General features: G+C 43.0%; 2 protein-coding genes and 1 long non-coding RNA gene across 10 annotated transcripts in view; all 3 read left to right on the top strand.

Moving 5' to 3' along the window:
- Window positions 1-680, top strand: part of SLMAP (sarcolemma associated protein) — a 72,367-nt gene extending 71,687 nt beyond the window's left edge. For all 5 annotated transcript variants that reach the window (XM_072129018.1, XM_072129020.1, XM_072129016.1 and 2 more), the window contains one exon: window positions 202-680. In XM_072129018.1, the coding sequence (XP_071985119.1) occupies window positions 202-291 (90 nt within the window). In that variant the 3' untranslated portion in view covers window positions 292-680. The remainder of the gene's footprint in view (window positions 1-201) is intronic.
- Window positions 681-11,209: 10,529 nt separating this feature from the next.
- Window positions 11,210-13,581, top strand: LOC140104835 (uncharacterized). Its single transcript, XR_011850426.1, has 4 exons — window positions 11,210-11,288; window positions 11,493-11,532; window positions 12,680-12,770; window positions 12,905-13,581. It is a non-coding gene; the product is annotated as an uncharacterized lncRNA (long non-coding RNA).
- Window positions 13,582-15,712: 2,131 nt separating this feature from the next.
- Window positions 15,713-18,688, top strand: part of FLNB (filamin B) — a 136,712-nt gene continuing 133,736 nt past the window's right edge. For all 4 annotated transcript variants that reach the window (XM_072126653.1, XM_072126651.1, XM_072126652.1 and 1 more), the window contains exon 1: window positions 15,713-16,094. In XM_072126653.1, the coding sequence (XP_071982754.1) occupies window positions 15,803-16,094 (292 nt within the window). In that variant the 5' untranslated portion in view covers window positions 15,713-15,802. The remainder of the gene's footprint in view (window positions 16,095-18,688) is intronic.

Below are 18,688 nucleotides of genomic sequence, written 5' to 3'. Positions count from 1 at the left end.
TGGGAAAGGTTTGTATGCACAATACAATACATTGGTGGTTATGTTAGTCATGGGACAACACCAATTTTCTATGTGAGCTTGTGCAAGATTGAGCAGGATATTTTCGGGTCTTCTGTAGAAACATTTAGGCAGGTATAAAGGAGCCTGTAACTAAAATTATATTTGTGCTTCAAGGTGACTTGCTGTGTCTTCTCCCCGCAGAGACAGTGGCCTTGGATGACCGGGATCGCGGTGCTGGTGGCAGTGACGGCAGTGATGCTGTACCCCGGCCTCAGCAGAGGCGCACCATGACACCGCGTTACAAGCCATGTACCCTCCTCCATGGAAGCCGACACCGCTCACGTCCGGAGAACACAAAACTGATCCTTACTCTTCCTTTTTACCTCTTTCAAAAAAACTCACAAATCTCTTCAAGAGACCGGCAGTAGGGCAATTGCTTTAAACTGTAATATATGTATTTGTCCGACAGGGGAATAAAACACATGACTTTATCCTACAGTAGGCAAAAAAAGTTTTTGCTTGCGCCCTTCATGTGATTTCTAAGTCTAGTTTGGTGGTATTGGAAATACTGTTATGGCCTCCAGAAGGCTTCTTGGTACCAAATTATTTATGACGTTTTGGGTTTGTGGCTGTTTTACTGTAGAATCTTATTGTAAAGAATGAAAGACTGTGTAATTTTTTTTTTTTTGTAAATTTTTTTTTCCTTTTGTTATAAACACATCCACATCCAGTATAACAGTAATGATACTGATCCGGTGTACCCCATGTCAGAGCTGTCCGGCACAGGCTCCTTAAAAACCACAAACCATTTCTTATCCATAGTCCTAAAACTGCAACCGTAACATCTATGGGATGGAGAGCTGAAGGCAGGACGTGTTACTGCGCACCGCGGATTTCACTATTTTCCCACCTCCCTACAAAGGGAGATGAGAGAGAAGATCCTGGGTGTGCGGCCTTCAACATAATCAACCTACGTCAGAACTAAACAGTAGGGGAAGGAGAAAGAAAAGACTATTTATTAGAAGTTTTTATACGGGGAAGAAAGGTTTTTAGGGTTTAGCTAAGAAAATGAAAATAGTATTTAATTAAAATTATCTATGAGGACATCGTGGGTATGGCTCTGTTTTTGGGAACAGAGAGGTATATAGTTCTGGGGGTCTACAGATAAAGGAGACCCACCGGGAAGTGGAGCAGTTCCACAATTATGCTGGGACCTAATAGGATGTGGAGCCATTTACAGGCATAGAGGGCCCACCTGGAGGCCGAAAGGTTCTTCAATTATACTGGGACCTACTGGGAAGTGGTGAGTGGTCTAAAGTCATAAAGTGCCCATCTGAAAGCGGAGAGCTCTACAGGCTGGGAGGTCTACAGGCATAGAGGGTCCACCTGGAAGCTGGGAGGTCTGCAGGCATAGAGGGTCCACCTGGAAGCTAGGAGGTCTACAGGCATGGAGGGTCCACCTGGAAGCGGGGAGGTCTACAGGTATTGGACGACACCTGGATGTGCAGAGGCCTACAGGTATAGTGGAGCCTATTAGGAAGTGGAGATGTCTAGAGATATAGGGGTAGGGTGCTACTAGGGAGCAGAGAGCTCTATAGGTATTGTGGATCCTACCTGGGGGCGGAGAGGTCTTAAGGTAGAGGGACCTATTGGGGAGAGGAGAGATCTATAGGTGTAAAGGCTACCGGATATAGCTATGCCTACAGGTATAAAGACTAGGAATAGTAACACTGGGGCAGATTTACGAAGGACTAGAGAGTCCTAAACCGAAGCAGGTTAATCCCAGTGTCTGATCCCAGATAATAAATCTGCTGCAATATTATATTGTCTACTCCATCTTTGTACCTCCTGTTAGATGGCTCAGTCTTCGCAAGGAAATGCACCAACAGTTTTGTCTCATGTTATTTGAAGACACACCCCGTGTCATCCTTCTTGACGGTCTTGAAAAATATGGCGCAAAGCTTGATAATTATTTGATGAGCCAGTAACAGATGGACCACATTGTCAAGGTGCTCGTACACATTACAATAGCGTTAATGGAAATGGACACTTTCAGCCGTAACGAACAAACTGACCAATGACTGACAATGATCTTCATGGGTGGTGATAGGTACTGGAGTACATCCCTGTACACCGGAATGGGGCAGATAGATGTCTGTGTATAGGCCTATGGTATTGTATATTGCCCATATATAGGGGATATATATATATGGAATAGCATAGATGACGCCGAATTGCTATACCCCGAGCTCTGCCAGTGCCATTGCCTTACACACAAAGAAATGCAGCGGCCATAAAAATAAAAACCTGCGAAATGTAGGATCTGTAAGTAAATTTCTGATTGGTTAAAACGGGTCTGTAATGTTCATTAAAAGATATGTCCACATTTACCACCTTTTTGTCCTATACAAAAATAGATAAAAAAAATATTTTGTCTGCAGCCCTGTGTAGCCTTCTCCTGTAGTCATACACCCTGTCATCTGATCCCTACTTCTTGTCTACATGTAAGTGAGTGACAAGCCAAGGACGAGGAACCGAGACTACAGGATCTGACTACATTGTTTTATTTGTAGTCTGTAACTATGGAAACACAGACCTGCATAGAAGCAGTGGGAAAACCACAGTGTTATAGTTTTATTACATTAGACTTGCATCAAAATTGGTTGCTAAAGTGGACATACCCTTTAAGCCGCAATTCTTTTGATTTGTACTGCCGTTCCGCCATGAACACCATGTATTGTAGAGCTGATTCTATAGTATAACGCAGGCTGTCCTGGTAAGTTGGGGACCCCAAGTCACTTAAAGGGATATGACAAGTCATCCTGTCCTGATATAAGGAACCCACCATCCAAGCTGATGACTGCTACTTATTCTGGATTGTCCCTGTGACTATTCTTCAGGAGCCAGGACTAAATCTTATCATCTGCTGAAAGCTGAGGGACCGGATTCATGGGGGGCACCAAACTAATGGACAGAATCCCTTCATCATATCCTTACATAAAAGCCGCATCCTCCACAATCCTTTCTCTGATCACGTCCCAAAAAAATGTTTTCTTTGTTTATCATCTGTACGACTTTTCATCCGGACAACTTCAGACCTGGAGCCCCCTTTTCTCCTCAAAAGGACTCAATAAATCCGGGGTCCTACCCCTAGAATTCCATAGGATTCTGTATTGGTGATGGATAATTCTACAGTCTCTCATTTCTCCCCTGACATAGTCTCATGTATTTTCATACCACATCACTACAACTTCTCTTGTATATGCCTGGGATGGTTGCATTGTGTACATAGTATGAGCGTCATATGAGGATTAAGGTTTTCCGGCCTCTATTTTATTGGGTCGGTCTACCGTGCCCTGGTAAGTGGGTCGCCTATGGTGTGAGAGCTTCCTTGGTGGATATTTTTTGAAGAAATTAGAAATATTTTTGGCATTCTGAGAAATTCTCGTATATTAACCAGTCCATACATTCGGTGGTCGTTCACTTTTGCCTGCATGGTGCCACATTAACACGAGTGTCGCCAGTCACCAAGTTGCGTGGATCCAGCTCCTGGTCTCCATATACATTGTGGTATCAGATAAGCCTTTATGTTCTTGTGTGTTTGCTAGATCTTCTGATAGTATGTTGCCTTCAGATCTATTGTGTACTGTATTACTGGATGTACATAAGCAAAAAGCATAGGAATATATAGGATAATCCATCTAAGTGACATCCAAGGGAGTAGCTTCAGTCCCTTCTTGTGGGTGATTGACTGGCACACACATCACCTGCCTTCCTCATAAACTGTCCACCACCGCAAGCCACCTGACCACAACACTCATATATGCCAGTGGTACCCGGTACCTCTTGTATATAGGTTATTGCAAATATTGTTCTGAAATGCTAAAAAAAAAAAGAAATTCAGAATTACATTTTTTTAAGTAAATAATTGTTTTAAATCTATTTTGTAAAGATATAAAGGTTCCATAGAATCTCTGGAGCACAGATTACAGATTAAACTATTTGCACTAACAATTGTGATGTGCATGATTTAATAAATAACTTTACTCTGGACTCCTCCACGTGGGAAGTTTTCTTTTCTTGGATGCATGTGTTTGTATGATGGTGTGGAAGATACCCATTATATTAATATGCTTAGCTGTAGGTGGCATGTATATACCATGTGTCATACAGATGTGTCCTTCCTTACCCTTAATATTAGCTGAATATGTTTGAATATGTCTATCATGTAGCTGTGTGTGCACCCTGTGGTTGTGTTGTGAGTTGTGGCCTGTCGAGGGTTTTGTTTCCATGTCTGGATATTGTTTCATTTGGCTCAATAAGAGATTGGAATCCGTGAAAAAAAAATGAACAAAAGCCAAGTTGGACACATTTGGTCACTTACTTCATTTAAACAGAGTGTGGGTCTTATGGTATGAAAAGTGATCTGACTAATCTGACTAATTTTTTTTCTTGTATTTTTAGTTTTGGAGTTAGTGTTTTGTGTTGCAAGGCAATTTTCAGTACAGCAGTACAACTATCCCTATATTGTTCTTCCCCATGCCTTTTGAAGTTCCACAGTCCATTTGTAAAGTTGACTCGCCATCTATGCACATTCATGTTCTTCCAGATCAGCCGTGCCTCCACCTTCCGGATAGACCAGGGATGTGCATTCTCTTCAGCTGAGCCAACTCCATTCTACTACCTCATACCTCCCTCAGGAATGAGAGAGACACTGGCTGTCTGTGACTGACTTGCTGAAGAGAAACCGGCTCTCATTTATCCCGCCTAAAGGAATTCTTTTTAGCCAGTTGCACACATCATTTTTTTAAACGCCCTCGTACATACCTCCCTCAGTAATTCTCTTCAAGTCACACAGCCAGCGGCTCTCTCATTCCTGAGGGAGGGGGAAATTAGCTATAGGCACAGCTGACAGAAAGGACAATGAATATGCTGTGCTCCGTTTAACGGAAAGACAATGATCTGACTCAAATTGGGTCAGCTGCATAGGCAACTTTATGGATTGAGTTTGGAACTCTACGAGCATGGGGAGGAACAATATAGGGATAGTTGAAGCTGTATGATAGCAGTTTTAAAAGATATTTAGCATGTGTGGGGTAGTTTAACTGACAGTTTCCCTTAAACTCTGTGTAACAAAGGACCTACTTAATTAAATAATTGTTTTTATTTATCCTGGAGAGTAATAAGATGGTTCTCATTTTTAACTATGTTGTACCATATAGGGCAGTGATGGGCAACCTTTTGAGCTTGGTGTGTCAAAATTCGCCAAAAAAACGAGCATAACTCGGGTGGTGTGTCACCTTGACAAAAAAAATACATAATTTTGTGATATTTATAGTTTAAATAATAAATATGTATACTATTTAACTTCTAGGGTACTTTAACTGTAGGTTGTCTGATTGATTCTACCATATACTGGCATTCTACAGTATGGCAGTATATGGGGATTTTCCCAATTATCTATTACTATGTGCAAATCACACATTGTAATAGATCGGTTATAATCAGACAGGTGTGTAAATGCTTAGTAACCTGTGAACTTTCTGTCATGAAAGTTCACAGGTTATAGCGAGGGAGCAGGTGCCACTGTCTGCATCTCCCTTATGCCCTCTTGGCATGGAGAAGGTGTGAGGAGCAAAATAATCGCAATGTCTGGCGATTTGCAAGGCGTTGCAATTATTTCAGGGCTTGTACGTCACAAAACAGACATACAATCCTTGATAACTGTCTTCTATCATACAGTGCACTGACCTTACTTACTATATGATGAGAGTGGTTGTCCTCCCTTGCCCCTGCTGCGGAGATGGTCAGTGTAGAGGAGGCAGCTGCTGGGACATCACACAAGGCAGCAGCGATGTGACCTCTGACTGTGTTGCCATCCTCCCCCCACCACAACTATCAGGAGCTGCAGAGGAGCCTCCTGGGTGTATGGCCGGGTCACCTCTCCTGCTGTGCCCCATGCTGATACCTGTTCTGACTGGAGACACTAGGCACAGCTCACACATGGGGAGGGGCCGGCCCGGGGGAGGAGGAGGAGGGGGGAGTGCTGGAAGCTCAGTGCAGTCTCTCAGCCTCCCGGCTACTGCACCTGGTCATGTAGGATGAAACTTAACTCTCAGGCAGCCGCGTGTCAGTGAAAATGGCTATGCGTGTCAGCACTGACACGCGTGTCATAGGTTAGCCATCACTGATATAGGGGTTTTCCCACAAACTGAAGTTAGGCCCTATCAATGGGATAAGGCCTAACTTGCTGATCAGTGGGGTATCCTTGTTGAGACCCCCACAAATCACGAAAACGAGTGGTCTAACCGACCCCCTCGCCGCTATTCAAACTAATGGAGCAGACAGCTGTGCATGACCGTTCTGCTCCATTAATCTCTATGGAGCTGACGGTGATCAGTGAGCGCAGTACTCTGCAATTTCCCTCAGCTCCATAAAGATTAATGGAGCAGAACGGTCATGTGCGGCCGTCTGCTCCATTAGTTTGAGGAGCGGCAAGAGGTCCATCGGACCCCTCATTTTCGCGATCTGTGGGGATCTCAGCACTGAGAACCCCCCCCCCTCACACACACACACGTACACACACACACGTACACACACACACGTTGGGCCCTATCCACGGGATCAAAATGCAACACAAACGTCACGTGTGAATTCTGCCTTAAGGTTCCAACAAGTCAGTGTGGAAATGATGGAGACTGTAATTCATTTAACACTCAAAATTGCAAGGAATTGTTACTGTAATCTTGGATACAACAGGAAACTTTCAGAGATCTTATGGGATCCCTGAAAACCAGCAGCTTTTGGTAACACAAAGTGTACCTCCACAATATTAGGACCTGTACCGGGGAGCTCTGCTTTATTTTCTTTCTTGATAAATGAATTATTGCAGTCACCACTAGAGGGAGCTAAGTGCATATAAAATTATACAGCCAGTATAAAATGTGACGAGAGCTGTAGAATTGTGCACTGTGAGCGCCTGCTACAGGCGGATAGTGGTAATACAGTCTATTACCACTGGTTCTAGAGTTTTATGGGTGTTCTATTTATAGGACATGTCTGCGGGGGTGCACATACATTATAAACGGCTGCAGGAGTAAGGGGATAGTGTAAGAGGGTTAGACGTTGAGTAATCGGATGTATCCCGTCACCCAGCACCATGGCTTTTGTGCATACCAGACTCCTGACTGCTATTAGTTATGATTTCTAGAAGGTGCTATAGACCATGAGGTAACTGTGGTTTACACAGCACAGGAAGAAAATGACTTCACATACTGCCCATGGTGCTGCAGTTAATACCGTCTCATGTATCACACGGCATCTATTCCAGTCATGCTAAATATTTCTTTTATCTCGTCACGGCTTGTTATAGAACGGCTCCAACTTTATACATTCTGGAGAATTTAATGAAAGCAACTTCACATAGAGTATACTCAAAATCACAGGGAGTGATGCTCAGCTATGTGATACATTATATTACTGCAATTCAGGGACAAAACTGCAGTCACCGAACCGCTCCAAGAAGAAACAATTACCTTAAAAGACATCTACCACCAGGATGAAGGATTGTAAACCAAGCACACTGACATACTGGTGTGTGCCCCCTTTGACGTGATCCGCTCTTCTTTAAGCTTCCTATGCCATTGTTTTTAAGAAATAATACAAATTATGCCAATGAGCATTAACACCTACGGAGCCCCTGAGGCTCATTTGTATAATTTTAAAAGCTTTTTTTTTTTTTTTTTTTTTTTTAAATGGCATAAGAAGCTAAAAGAAGAGCAGATCCTGCCAGAGGGGGCACACACCAGTATGTCCGAATGCTTGGTTTACAATCTAGATCGTGATGGTACATGTCCTTTAAACACTTATGATCGGGCAGTGCAATAGGGGGGGTGAAAATGAATGTTGGTAATCTCTTTATAGTGCCACATTTATACTGGTGGTCTTCAAAATAGGAAAAATGTGAACGAAGGAAACTGTAGCGAGAGTCATGTATGAACAATGCCCTCATCCTATTGCTATAAAAGACATACACCACCCAACCAAAACGTGGTCTATTGGGAAAATATGTGCCCAAATCTGTGAGAATTTGTAGTAAAATCTCTACCTAATGTAACTTTACCTAAGAAAAGTATTCCACATGGTTCCTCCTGCAGTATCAACTACTAGAAGAACACCTTAAAGGGGTTGGCCACTTTACCTCATGGGTTTTGTAATAAGTGTGGGCAGGATATGAGGTAATTTACATGGATTACAAGTTCTGAGCCTCTTTCTTTAAATATAAAGTAAGAGCCTCTGGTTCAGAAATGTCTTTTACCTCATCAGCCGGACATTCCTGTCCATAATATGGCTGCAGATGGAGGGTCATGTGATCCTAATCGTTTATGAGCAATCCCCCTGCCAGGACCTTATGTTAGTATTCAAAGTCCTGGAATGGTAGATTGTTCATGGGCAGATAGTGATCACATAATCCTCTGTCTGCGGCCATTTTCTTGTCAGGAATGTCCGGCTGATGAGGTAAAAGACAGGAGGCTTCACTTTACATATCAGGAAAGCAAAGCAGAGCAATTAATACATGTATATTGGTAAATTAAAGTGAAGCCTCCTGTCTGTTACTTCATCAGTCAGACATTCCTGACAAGAAAATGGCCGCAGATGGAGGGTCATGTGATCTCCAACTTGCGATTGTTCATGGACAGAGGTCACATGACCCTCCATCTGCGGCCATTTTATGGTCAGGAATGTCTGGCTGATGAGGTAAAGGACAGGAGGCTTCACTTTATATATCAAGAAAGCGGAGCAGAAATATTAATAGAAATGTTTTGGTAAATTACCTAATGACTATTTATATGTCATTGTGTCCTGTAATAAGTGTAAGAATAACTATAATATTAGTACAGGGTATTGTGTCCGCACAAAGGAAGGAAACCCCGTGCATCAGACGTTCCCTTCCTCCACATGTTTGTCATATTAACCTCAGGCTGGCGGCTGCTGACGGGCCCGGACGCTTGCAGACATGTAATACTAATCTCTATGGATGGTTCCCAGATAATTACTTCTAGTTGGAGGTTGATACGAGGAAAACTCACTTACATATGTTTATGGCCACAAGGAGGAGCTCATTGTACAGTAAATATACAGTATATCCAGTGACTCCAATAGACGATGGATTAAAACAGATGTGTCCCCTTAGCTTAAAGTGGTCATCCATACAAACTGGAAGTTGTCTGACTCCTACATTCCTACCTTTCATATGACATGCCGAGACTTTCCAGGTGTCACCACTGAGGGGAGATTTATCATCTGAATGGCACATTACCCCAAAACAGCAGAGGTGGTGCTTAAACTAGCAGTTAGATAACTAATTTTGTATAACACAATGCAGTTTTATGACACCTTTTCCTTGGATACAACCTCTTTATCCTGGGGCTTAACAGAGCCCCAGAGTTCATTTGTGGTCCCAATGCAACTTAACAACCTATCTATACGAACAGTAGGCTACAATATGATTGAGGATGGAGGACAGGATGGCGCAGGAAGAAGCTATCGGACAACGGGCCACAGGAGGAGGCTGGAGGACAGTAGGCTACAATATGATTGAGGATGGAGGACAGGAGTAGGCTGGAGGATACAGGAGGAGGCTGGAGGACAGAAGGCTACAATATGATTGAGGATGGAGGACAGGAGGAGGCTGGAGGATACAGGAGGAGGCTGGAGGATACAGGAGGTGGCTGGAGGATACAGGAGGAGGCTGGAGTATAGTAGGCCACAATATGATTGAGGATGGAGGACAGGAGGAGGCTGGAGGACAGGAGGAGGCTGGAGGATACAGGAGGTGGCTGGAGGATACAGGAGGTGGCTGGAGTATAGTAGGCTACAATATGATTGAGGATGGAGGATAGGTCAAAGAGCACATTTGAAGCTTTGGACGTTGGGTATTGGTGTGATAGACCGGGGTAGGAATTTACAGGGAATTGGTGCAGCTTGGGAGAAGCCCTGGAAACGTGAGTGTGAGGTGTGATTAAGGAAGAGAATAATCTAATATCACTGGCAGATTGAGGGTTGGGTGATAGACTGAGATGAAAGAGAAGAGGTAAAGAGTGGCAGCATTATGCAGAGCTTTGTGCTTTATTTTAAACTGTAATCGGAAGTATACAGGCAGCCAGTGCAGTAATTGGCACAAACTGGAGGCATCCGTGTAGCGTTTGGTCTGAAAGACGAGCCTGGCTGCTGCAATAAGAATAGATTGTAGAGGAGAGAGTTTAATGGAAATGGAAGACAGATTAGTAGGGAGTTACTGTAGTCTAGACAAGGGTAAATCAGAGCGACAATTAGTGTTTTAGAGGTTTCCATTGTAAGAAATTATTGGATTCTTGAATAGTTTTTATGGTGCAAAGGAGAGATCGGAGTCCAGCACAACCCCAAGACAGCGCGCCTCTCTATGATCTGTAGATCCTTCCAGGACGCTGCTGCGCAGCCCATTACTGGACACAATGTATTTTTATAGGACTAATATCTGCTTCCTTTTTGCACATTCCACAGGAAAGGGATCACCTTCCTCTTCTAAATTGCTTTTTGTGCTTAATGCTCCTTTTTATTCTTGCACAGAATATGCAATCGATATAACCTTGTCTTGGCAGCCATTGCGGTATGAACTGGCGGCGAGCGCTACGTGTTCATTGTATTACTGCCCCCTCCTGCTCAGGCTTCCTGCTTTCACATTGTCGCCTTGTATATCTCTCAAGATGCAAAATCCATTGACATTTCATATGGTCTGCAGAGAATTACATGAAACTATTTAACTTAAGGGTCATTTAAAAAGATAAAATCGTGCCATGTCCTGCGCTACCGTCTATTTGTGTGCGTCACCTAAGTAACAATCTCGTAAAAATTTAACATAATTGACTATATTGATCTCTATCGTGTGTTTTCTGTTGATATGAACATTTATAGTATTTATTCTCTGCCCATACAACCCATAACCTCAAAACTTGGCAGCTACTCTTATGTAACCCATAGAAAACTAAAGTAAATAACCCTCATAATACTTAACTGTAAAACAAATTACCTAAATTGTTGAAAGCAGTGAGTGGTTTTGATGGACTTTCATGGTACCAGGATCGTAACACTACTTGTTTATTTTACTTTATATCTGTATTTTTTGGTGTTTATTTTAAATTTGTCTTTCCATTTTTTTGTGTTTGTTATCTTTGTGTCTCTCCGTCTCTCCAATATTTTCTTAGTCTTGAGGACCTTCCCTTCATCCCGATATGGACAACTGAAGCCAGGTATATAGTATACATTTCTGGCTGTGTCAGTGCTCTATGTATTATATTTTTATGTAATATTTCTTCATATCGATACTCAGGTTTTCTAGGAAGCAGTAAAACAACATTGTCTATGGCTGAAGGTGCAGGTCTTTCTGCCACACTCTTGGTATAATGTGTGTGATCCCTGTCCAAAATTATTGAAACACTTTTTTTTTTGTAAAGGACTTACCTTCTACAAATCACACTTGGGGCATTGGCAAAGGTAAGTGGACAGCATCTTTCTATGGTAAATCATACATTGCCTTATGCTTAGGGAGGTTATGTATCACCACTGCTTGTTTATCATCATCCCATTCCAATACTTTGTCCCATCCGGATAATAGTTCCATTGCCGTATCAAAATCACCTAAATCTCACGAAACTGGTAATTTTCCATCACTTTTAACTTTGGATATCCACATGTATGCTGGGCGTGGAGTCCTATTTCGCTCCTGTTACCATTAATATATCAGAGGGTCCTGCTTCTTCCATTATACTTATGTCTTATGCCCTCAATTTAATCTGACTATATTGTAAAGCGTGACTAGACCCCAAATGTTTAGGTCATGTTTTGCCCCAAATTCTAGCCATGGTATTGTTTCACCCTCTGTTACAATAACTCTAATAAAGTGACTCCCTTCCTGTAAGACCAAGTTTTCCGTAGAGGGTTGTATGGTGATATACAGTGGGGTATTGGTTCAGGTGCATAGAGCCGTCCATGCTCATATTGTGTCTCTTAGTAATAAGCTGCTTCTTTGTATCTTCTAATTATCATGTTTTAATAACAGTAGCAATGTTTATAATGGATACGAAGGACTCCCAAAACTCACTGTCAGCCGTACCTGCAATTCCTTCACTATTCTATTAAGATGGGGATAATTGATTGTCCAAATACCTAAATATGTGTTGAGTCTATGTCATCGCAACCCGCACCATCCAAGGTCACCCTCCCTGTCATCCTTTGTAAAGCAGCTGGCTTTCAGCATTATTTATCTGATACCACAAGAAGGTCCCAAAGTCACTCATCTTCAACTTGGAATAGAGAAATCATCCCTACAAATATGTCATCTGCAAATCATACTGTATGAGATTGGAGGGGCTCTTGGTTTCTTCGGAAAGTTCCTGGGATGCTGGAATACTAGAACTACTCTGCTCCCAGCCGGTAAGATGACACAAACCGGAAGTGTTGGCATTCATAAGAGTGGCCATTCAGGGTCTCAGCGAAGTCCTGTGAGGTTAGAACCCTTTAAATGTTATTTTTCCTCACCCTTGTAGACATCTGACATAATTTGAGGTCTAACTGAAGGTTCTAAGGTCAAGTAAAGAAGAGGAGAAGAAGTGCCATAACAAAACAGTAATTTCTTCTTCAGGTAACCCATACATTGCCTAATCCAGAGTTGTGGTGTCAGAAGTGAGAAGAACCGCACCTTCTGTATATAACAGGCAGGTTGTGCAATACAGGTGTGTACATTATATATGTGATTTCACCACAGTCCTGGATGGGGGCAGCGGTTGTGACATATGTACAGAGCATTCCCGAGCACAGATGAGACATCGGTCTAGACCTTGTAAACACCTGTGTATTCTCTCCTTAGAAGATCCTACATCGCCAGATGAGAAATCCACCCTGAGGACTTGTTCCCCTAAAGACCTGTACTTTACTCCGTCACTGCCAGCAGAGGTCAACAATCCATGTCACTGAGGACCAGACAAACGGGTTCTTGGGATGGGTCATTATTATGTGTCAGTGCGGCAGAACATGTGGGGTCAGGATGTGAAGATGACTCTACAGAGTTATAAAGCAATGCTTCAGAGGGGAAGAAAGAAGACTGTGCCTGGAGGACAGGTCTAAGTGTCCACTCCAAGAGCTTCTAGAAGTTGGCCCAAGTTTTAAAGTTCTTATCCATAGAATAGGGGATAACCTGCTGCAACCCCCAACAATATCCTGTGTGAATGGAGCACTAGGACGAATATGTGCGCTGCCACTCCCTCACTGTCTGACTGGTGTAGATAGGCAAACTCAGAGCTTACCTGTCTCCTGTAGTGCCATGATCAGGGTATTACTGAGTGTATCTGACCCATCGCTTTATTAGTAACTTTCCAATTTTTTTCCTGAGTTTTTGCTTTTAGTGTTTTTGACTTACCTTGGTTCCAAATTTTTATCATTCATGAACAAGAACCACCCAGAAAGGGGGCAGTGACTATTGTAGACGCGGGTCAGTGAAACCGGTTCTGATTAGGACAAGCTGTACTGTTTAATGGAGCAAAAACATGGGGGAAATTTAGCAGCGCTTCTACATCAGTTTTCTGGCCTATAAAAACTGAAATAATCTCAATTTCTTGTCATTTTGTCACATTGACACCATGTGGGAATGGAGGGGGCCACGGCCCCCAGCTGAGTGTTCCCAGGTTTTTACGCAAAAATACACCAGGTTTGGCCAGGTGTAGTTTTGCCTGAGGGGTACATCAGGTGGTCTAAGCCTCTTGATGTATTTGTCATGATGGGGAGGGGGTGTGGATGGGGAGTGACTTGTCGGCCTATCAGAAATTAACCCCCATGGTCACACTGGGGCTGATTTACTAAGGGTCTGAGGACCGCGATTTGGTCGCGTTTCCCGAATATTTCCGTGCTGGGCCGAATTGCCCCGGGATTTTGGCGCACGCGATCAGATTGTGGCGCCTCTGCGCCGGCTTGCATGCAACAGAAATCAGGGGGCATGCCGTCGGACAACCCGACGGATTCGGACAGACCGCGGAATTTAAAAATGGAATTGTGTCGCAAGATCAAGCACTCACATGCACCAGGAAGAAGAAGGTGAACTCCGGCAGATCTCAGCGTGGAAGCGACACATGCAGGAAATTGGACGCACGACCTTAGTGAATCGCGGCAGACCCGAATCCTCGTAAGTAAATCTGCCCCAATGTGTTCAAGGTAAATAAACTGTGTGCCCAATCCGTTACGTAGTAGAGGTGTCCTAGTCAGAACTGTTTTTCAGGTATCACTGATGAGGGTAATTTATCATACGATGGTGGTCTGTGCGTCGCCGTATGATGAATTCGCCGACCCCGGGCACTCACCAGATACATCAGGGCAATCCAGGCAACTACCTCTGGGGTACAATTTTATTGCACTATAACCTGAGAATGTTCAGTGTTGAAAGTTCACAGATTATAACATTAACATTATAACCCCTGTACATGCAAATTATTTCAGTACCTGTACACAAAAAAAGTGGCCTATAAAATCCTGATAAGCCTATAAGTGAGGGGCAGATTTATCAAGCAGTCTGAAAGTCAGAATATTTCTAGTTGCCCATGGCAACCAATCACAGCTCAGCTTTCTTTTTAGCAGTACTCATGAATATTTTAAAGGGGAGCTGTGATTGGTTGCCATGGGCAACTAGAAATATTCTGACTTTCAGACAGCTTGATAAATCTGCCCCTGAGTCTCCATGAAGAACTGATGTAGGACTGAAGCAAATCAGCCAAGAAAAAACAATATTCACATCCGTTTTCCTCCATCCAATTTGGTCCACATTTGTGTGCAGGTAAGGCTCAGTTCACACTACCGTTAAAAATCTCATTAACATCATTGTAAATTTTATGTCATCCGTTATGACCAGTTTGGCAGGGACTGATTTGGCAAGATCTGTGCAGCGCTGCGTAATCTGTGTGCGCTATATAAATAACGGAATTATTATTATTATCCGTTATCCATGCGTTTTTTTTCAAACTAAGGAAAAGTACTGCAGCCTCCCTTATTTTTTCTGTCCAAAAAATGAATGGATAATGGATCCTTGCCGAAAATAATGGATGACATAAAATTTACATTGATGTTAATTGTCATTTTTAAGTGACATGTTAAACCCGTAGGCAGTGGCGTAACTAGAAGCTGATGGGCCGCAGTGCAAAGTCTGTGCCACGCCCCGACTATAATGTATGGTATATAGTACTAATCTTCTCATATGGGAAAGTGACACCATAAGGGCCCCTAAGCCCCCTGGGCCCGGTTGCGATCACACCCTCTGCACCCCCTCAAGTTACGCCCCAGCCCGTAGGAAAGAAAAGGTAGTATGGACGTCTCTACATCCACGATGGCATAAAATCCGTTTTATTTTTGTATGGAATAAAATAATACACTTTTTTTGATTTTTAACTTGTGTTAAAAAAAGGCAAGAAAACACAAACACTAGGACAAAGCTGAATAAATATTGCAGAATAAAATTTGCCAGAAAAAATGTCAAAGTTCTTTTATAGAATTATAGAATGTGAATAGAACAAGCGGCGGTTTTCCTGCAGGTCTGAACTGTCCCCGAGGGCTGGTGCAGTGCCCCCAGCAGATGGCACCGGTGCCCCAGCAATGAGGAGGAGAACCTGAGGGGAGGAGGAGCTGCCCCGCACATGTGCAGAAGCGCCAGAGGCAGGAGACATCACATCCCGCACAGCTCCTGTGCACACCGCAGCTCCTGCACACCTACCGCACACTTACCGACATGCCGGTGACCGAGAAGGACCTGGCGGAGGACGCGCCATGGAAGAAGATCCAGCAGAACACCTTCACCCGCTGGTGCAACGAGCACCTCAAGTGTGTGAACAAGAGGATAGGAAACCTGCAGACCGACCTGAGCGACGGGCTGCGACTTATCGCCCTGCTGGAGGTGCTGAGCCAGAAGAGGATGTACCGCAAGTACCACCAGAGACCTACCTTCAGCCAGATGCAGCTGGAGAACGTGTCTGTAGCCCTGGAGTTCCTGGAGAAGGAGAACATCAAGCTGGTGTCCATAGGTAGGAATGAATGGTGTCCCTGAGGACTTACCTCCCAAAGTGCTGCACACTTACATCCCATCTATTGCTGCAGCCTGCATCTCAAAATTAAACTACCCCAAAACTTTTCTTCTAGTTTATTTATATCTTCAGAGAAATGAATGACAAGGGTTATGTTCACACCTGGCGGATTGGCTACGCTTTTTTTTTTGGTTGTATGTTCAAAAAAGCGCAGTGCGATACGAACGAATGAAATTTAAGTTCTCGTAGAATAAGTTGCAACAACGTTTTCTTTTTAAATTGCAGCAGTTTATTGTTTTGAATAGTTTAATAAATTGCAACATTTGATGAATCCTTAGCATTCCGAAACATATATCGCAGGTTCTCAAATCCTTATTGGGTTTCTGAAGCCAAAATGTATTTTTATACAGTTTTTTTTTTTTTGTATGCGTTTTTTTTTTTTTAACTGCGCAGTGTGAATGCACTTTAAGCATCCGAGAAAATTGTCTAGTCTAAGGGCATAAGTGCACAGAGTAACTACAATTATATAACAAGAGTTCATTCATTTTTGCTCTGTCGCATTATGTGAAAGGGTTAACTGTGTATTTTTAGTTGAAATTGCAAAGTCCTATAACTTCTATCAAGAGTGAGAAGGAGGTCGTGACTCGTACTCTTTAGATTCCGGGCGTGTGGATTGTTATTTTTGGGTTTATTGTTATGTGGCTTTGCATTGGCTGAGTCTCTAGGACAGGCCGCACCGTGCACACCTGTCTTATTGTCTGTTTTACACTCTGACTACTCTCAGGAATTGTTACAGACCCCTTTGTTTGTGTGTTTTATTATTTTTTTTTTATGGTGTTGTGTTTTTTTTTTATCATTGTGTTTGCACCCACACGGGGCGTGCAGGCTACAGGTGAGGCAGGGTGTGGTCTGGGCTGTGTTCAGGTATATGGAGAGGTGCAGGACAGGTGCGGCTCTACGCTGGAAGAATGTCATATCTGATGGCGCCAGAATAGAGGGTTAAACTCTAATTGTCAGGATGATTTTTTTTTTCTTCTTGTATGTTTGTGTTATGGATATAATAAGGCCCCCGAGGACAGTGACGAAAGATTAAAATAATCTTATGGGAACAGCGAGTGATCATTAGCTGTGATGTGTATGTGTAATGATTTTATGTTCTAGTAGTGTGTGTATAATAGTGTGTAGGTGTGTGTTACACATGTGATTGTACTATATGCAAGGAAGTGGCAGGAAATTGTAGGAAGTCAAATGATTGAGAATTTCTCCCATTCTCTGAACCTATAGAAACACACAGAGGCACAGGGCTGATAACATATGGCATGAGTGGTATCCCTGTTATTGTATTGATAAGTATAACCCTGTCATTGTTGTACCAGGGGTTCCTTGAGCCCGATCTGACATCTTGGCAGATTGGCTGCCAAACACTCAATCCGGCACATTGTAGCCCCTAACAACCAGTCTTGGCTATGATTGGCCAAGGGGATCACCTCCGCCAATCGGGCAACATTTCCAGGTTGCATAGCCCAACCCAAATGTCATCTCCGCTCGTCTCTATTAAAGTTGACACTTTAGTAGAAAAAAACCCATCTAACCTCCATATTGGGTATTTTGTTTGACCTCTTGGGTCCATCAATGTGTTTTAGAACCTGGACCCATTGGAGGATCCTCTGCTTCTCTATGGGACAGTGCAACCCTGTTTTGTCAGGCAACCAATCCAATAGAGCAATCTGCAGATTTCACTTAGATTTTTGGGTTGTTTTTGAGGATATTTCCTTAGCTTTTGTCCCACATACTTCTACGAACTTGCACAAAACTAGGGAATGTTCCGTAACTTCCTATTAAACAGACAGTAGCACTTGGGTGAACACTTCTGTCTCTTCTCATACTACTGAGCACACTGCCACGCATAACATAGGGCCTGTGCTTGGTATTACAGCTCATCCTATCCAGGGGGAGTCGGGTGCTGATCTCGGTCTGATCATCTATCTTGCTTATTTTGGTTGAATATGAAGAACATGGTTAGGGGGGCATTCTGCCACAGTGAGACATGTTTAAAAGTTTCCAAAACTTTTTGAAGTTTATGGGCTCATTCACGTTAATGTGTTGAAAGTTGGTTAAGTTTCACTAACAGATGTATATTTTATAGTAATGTTGCGTTTATTGTACCTTACCCTAATGGTGGCAATTCACACCCATGTGTTTAAGTTCAGCTACACTCCGCTGTAATACACAGGCAGAGCAATCTGTTTCCCTATTTAAAGAACATGCAAATCACTTCACTTTCCAAACCCAATATTCACACCTGCAATACCATAAACCCACAGACTGAAACATCACCCTGCATGGAGATCTACCCCATAGCGAATCCCCCTATCCCTGCAGATTCTAGCAGGACCACCATTGTGCCTTGCTGTACAGATCAGAGTAAGAAGAGGTGAATGAACTTTTGGAAATGTTGTAAATTCCATGTAAAAGTTGAACTGAATCGTAGGGCAATACAATCTGAAATAGTAGCATAAACGCATAGTAAGGATACAAATACTCGTATGGGATATGCTGCAGATTTTCTGATGCAGAATTAGGCCTTAAAGTAA

The sequence above is a fragment of the Engystomops pustulosus genome, chromosome 10, assembly GCF_040894005.1.
Source record: "Engystomops pustulosus chromosome 10, aEngPut4.maternal, whole genome shotgun sequence".
In the NCBI taxonomy this organism is placed as follows: domain Eukaryota; kingdom Metazoa; phylum Chordata; class Amphibia; order Anura; family Leptodactylidae; genus Engystomops; species Engystomops pustulosus.
The sequence above is the reverse complement of the archived record's forward strand: the minus strand, read 5'-3'. Positions and strand labels throughout refer to the sequence as shown.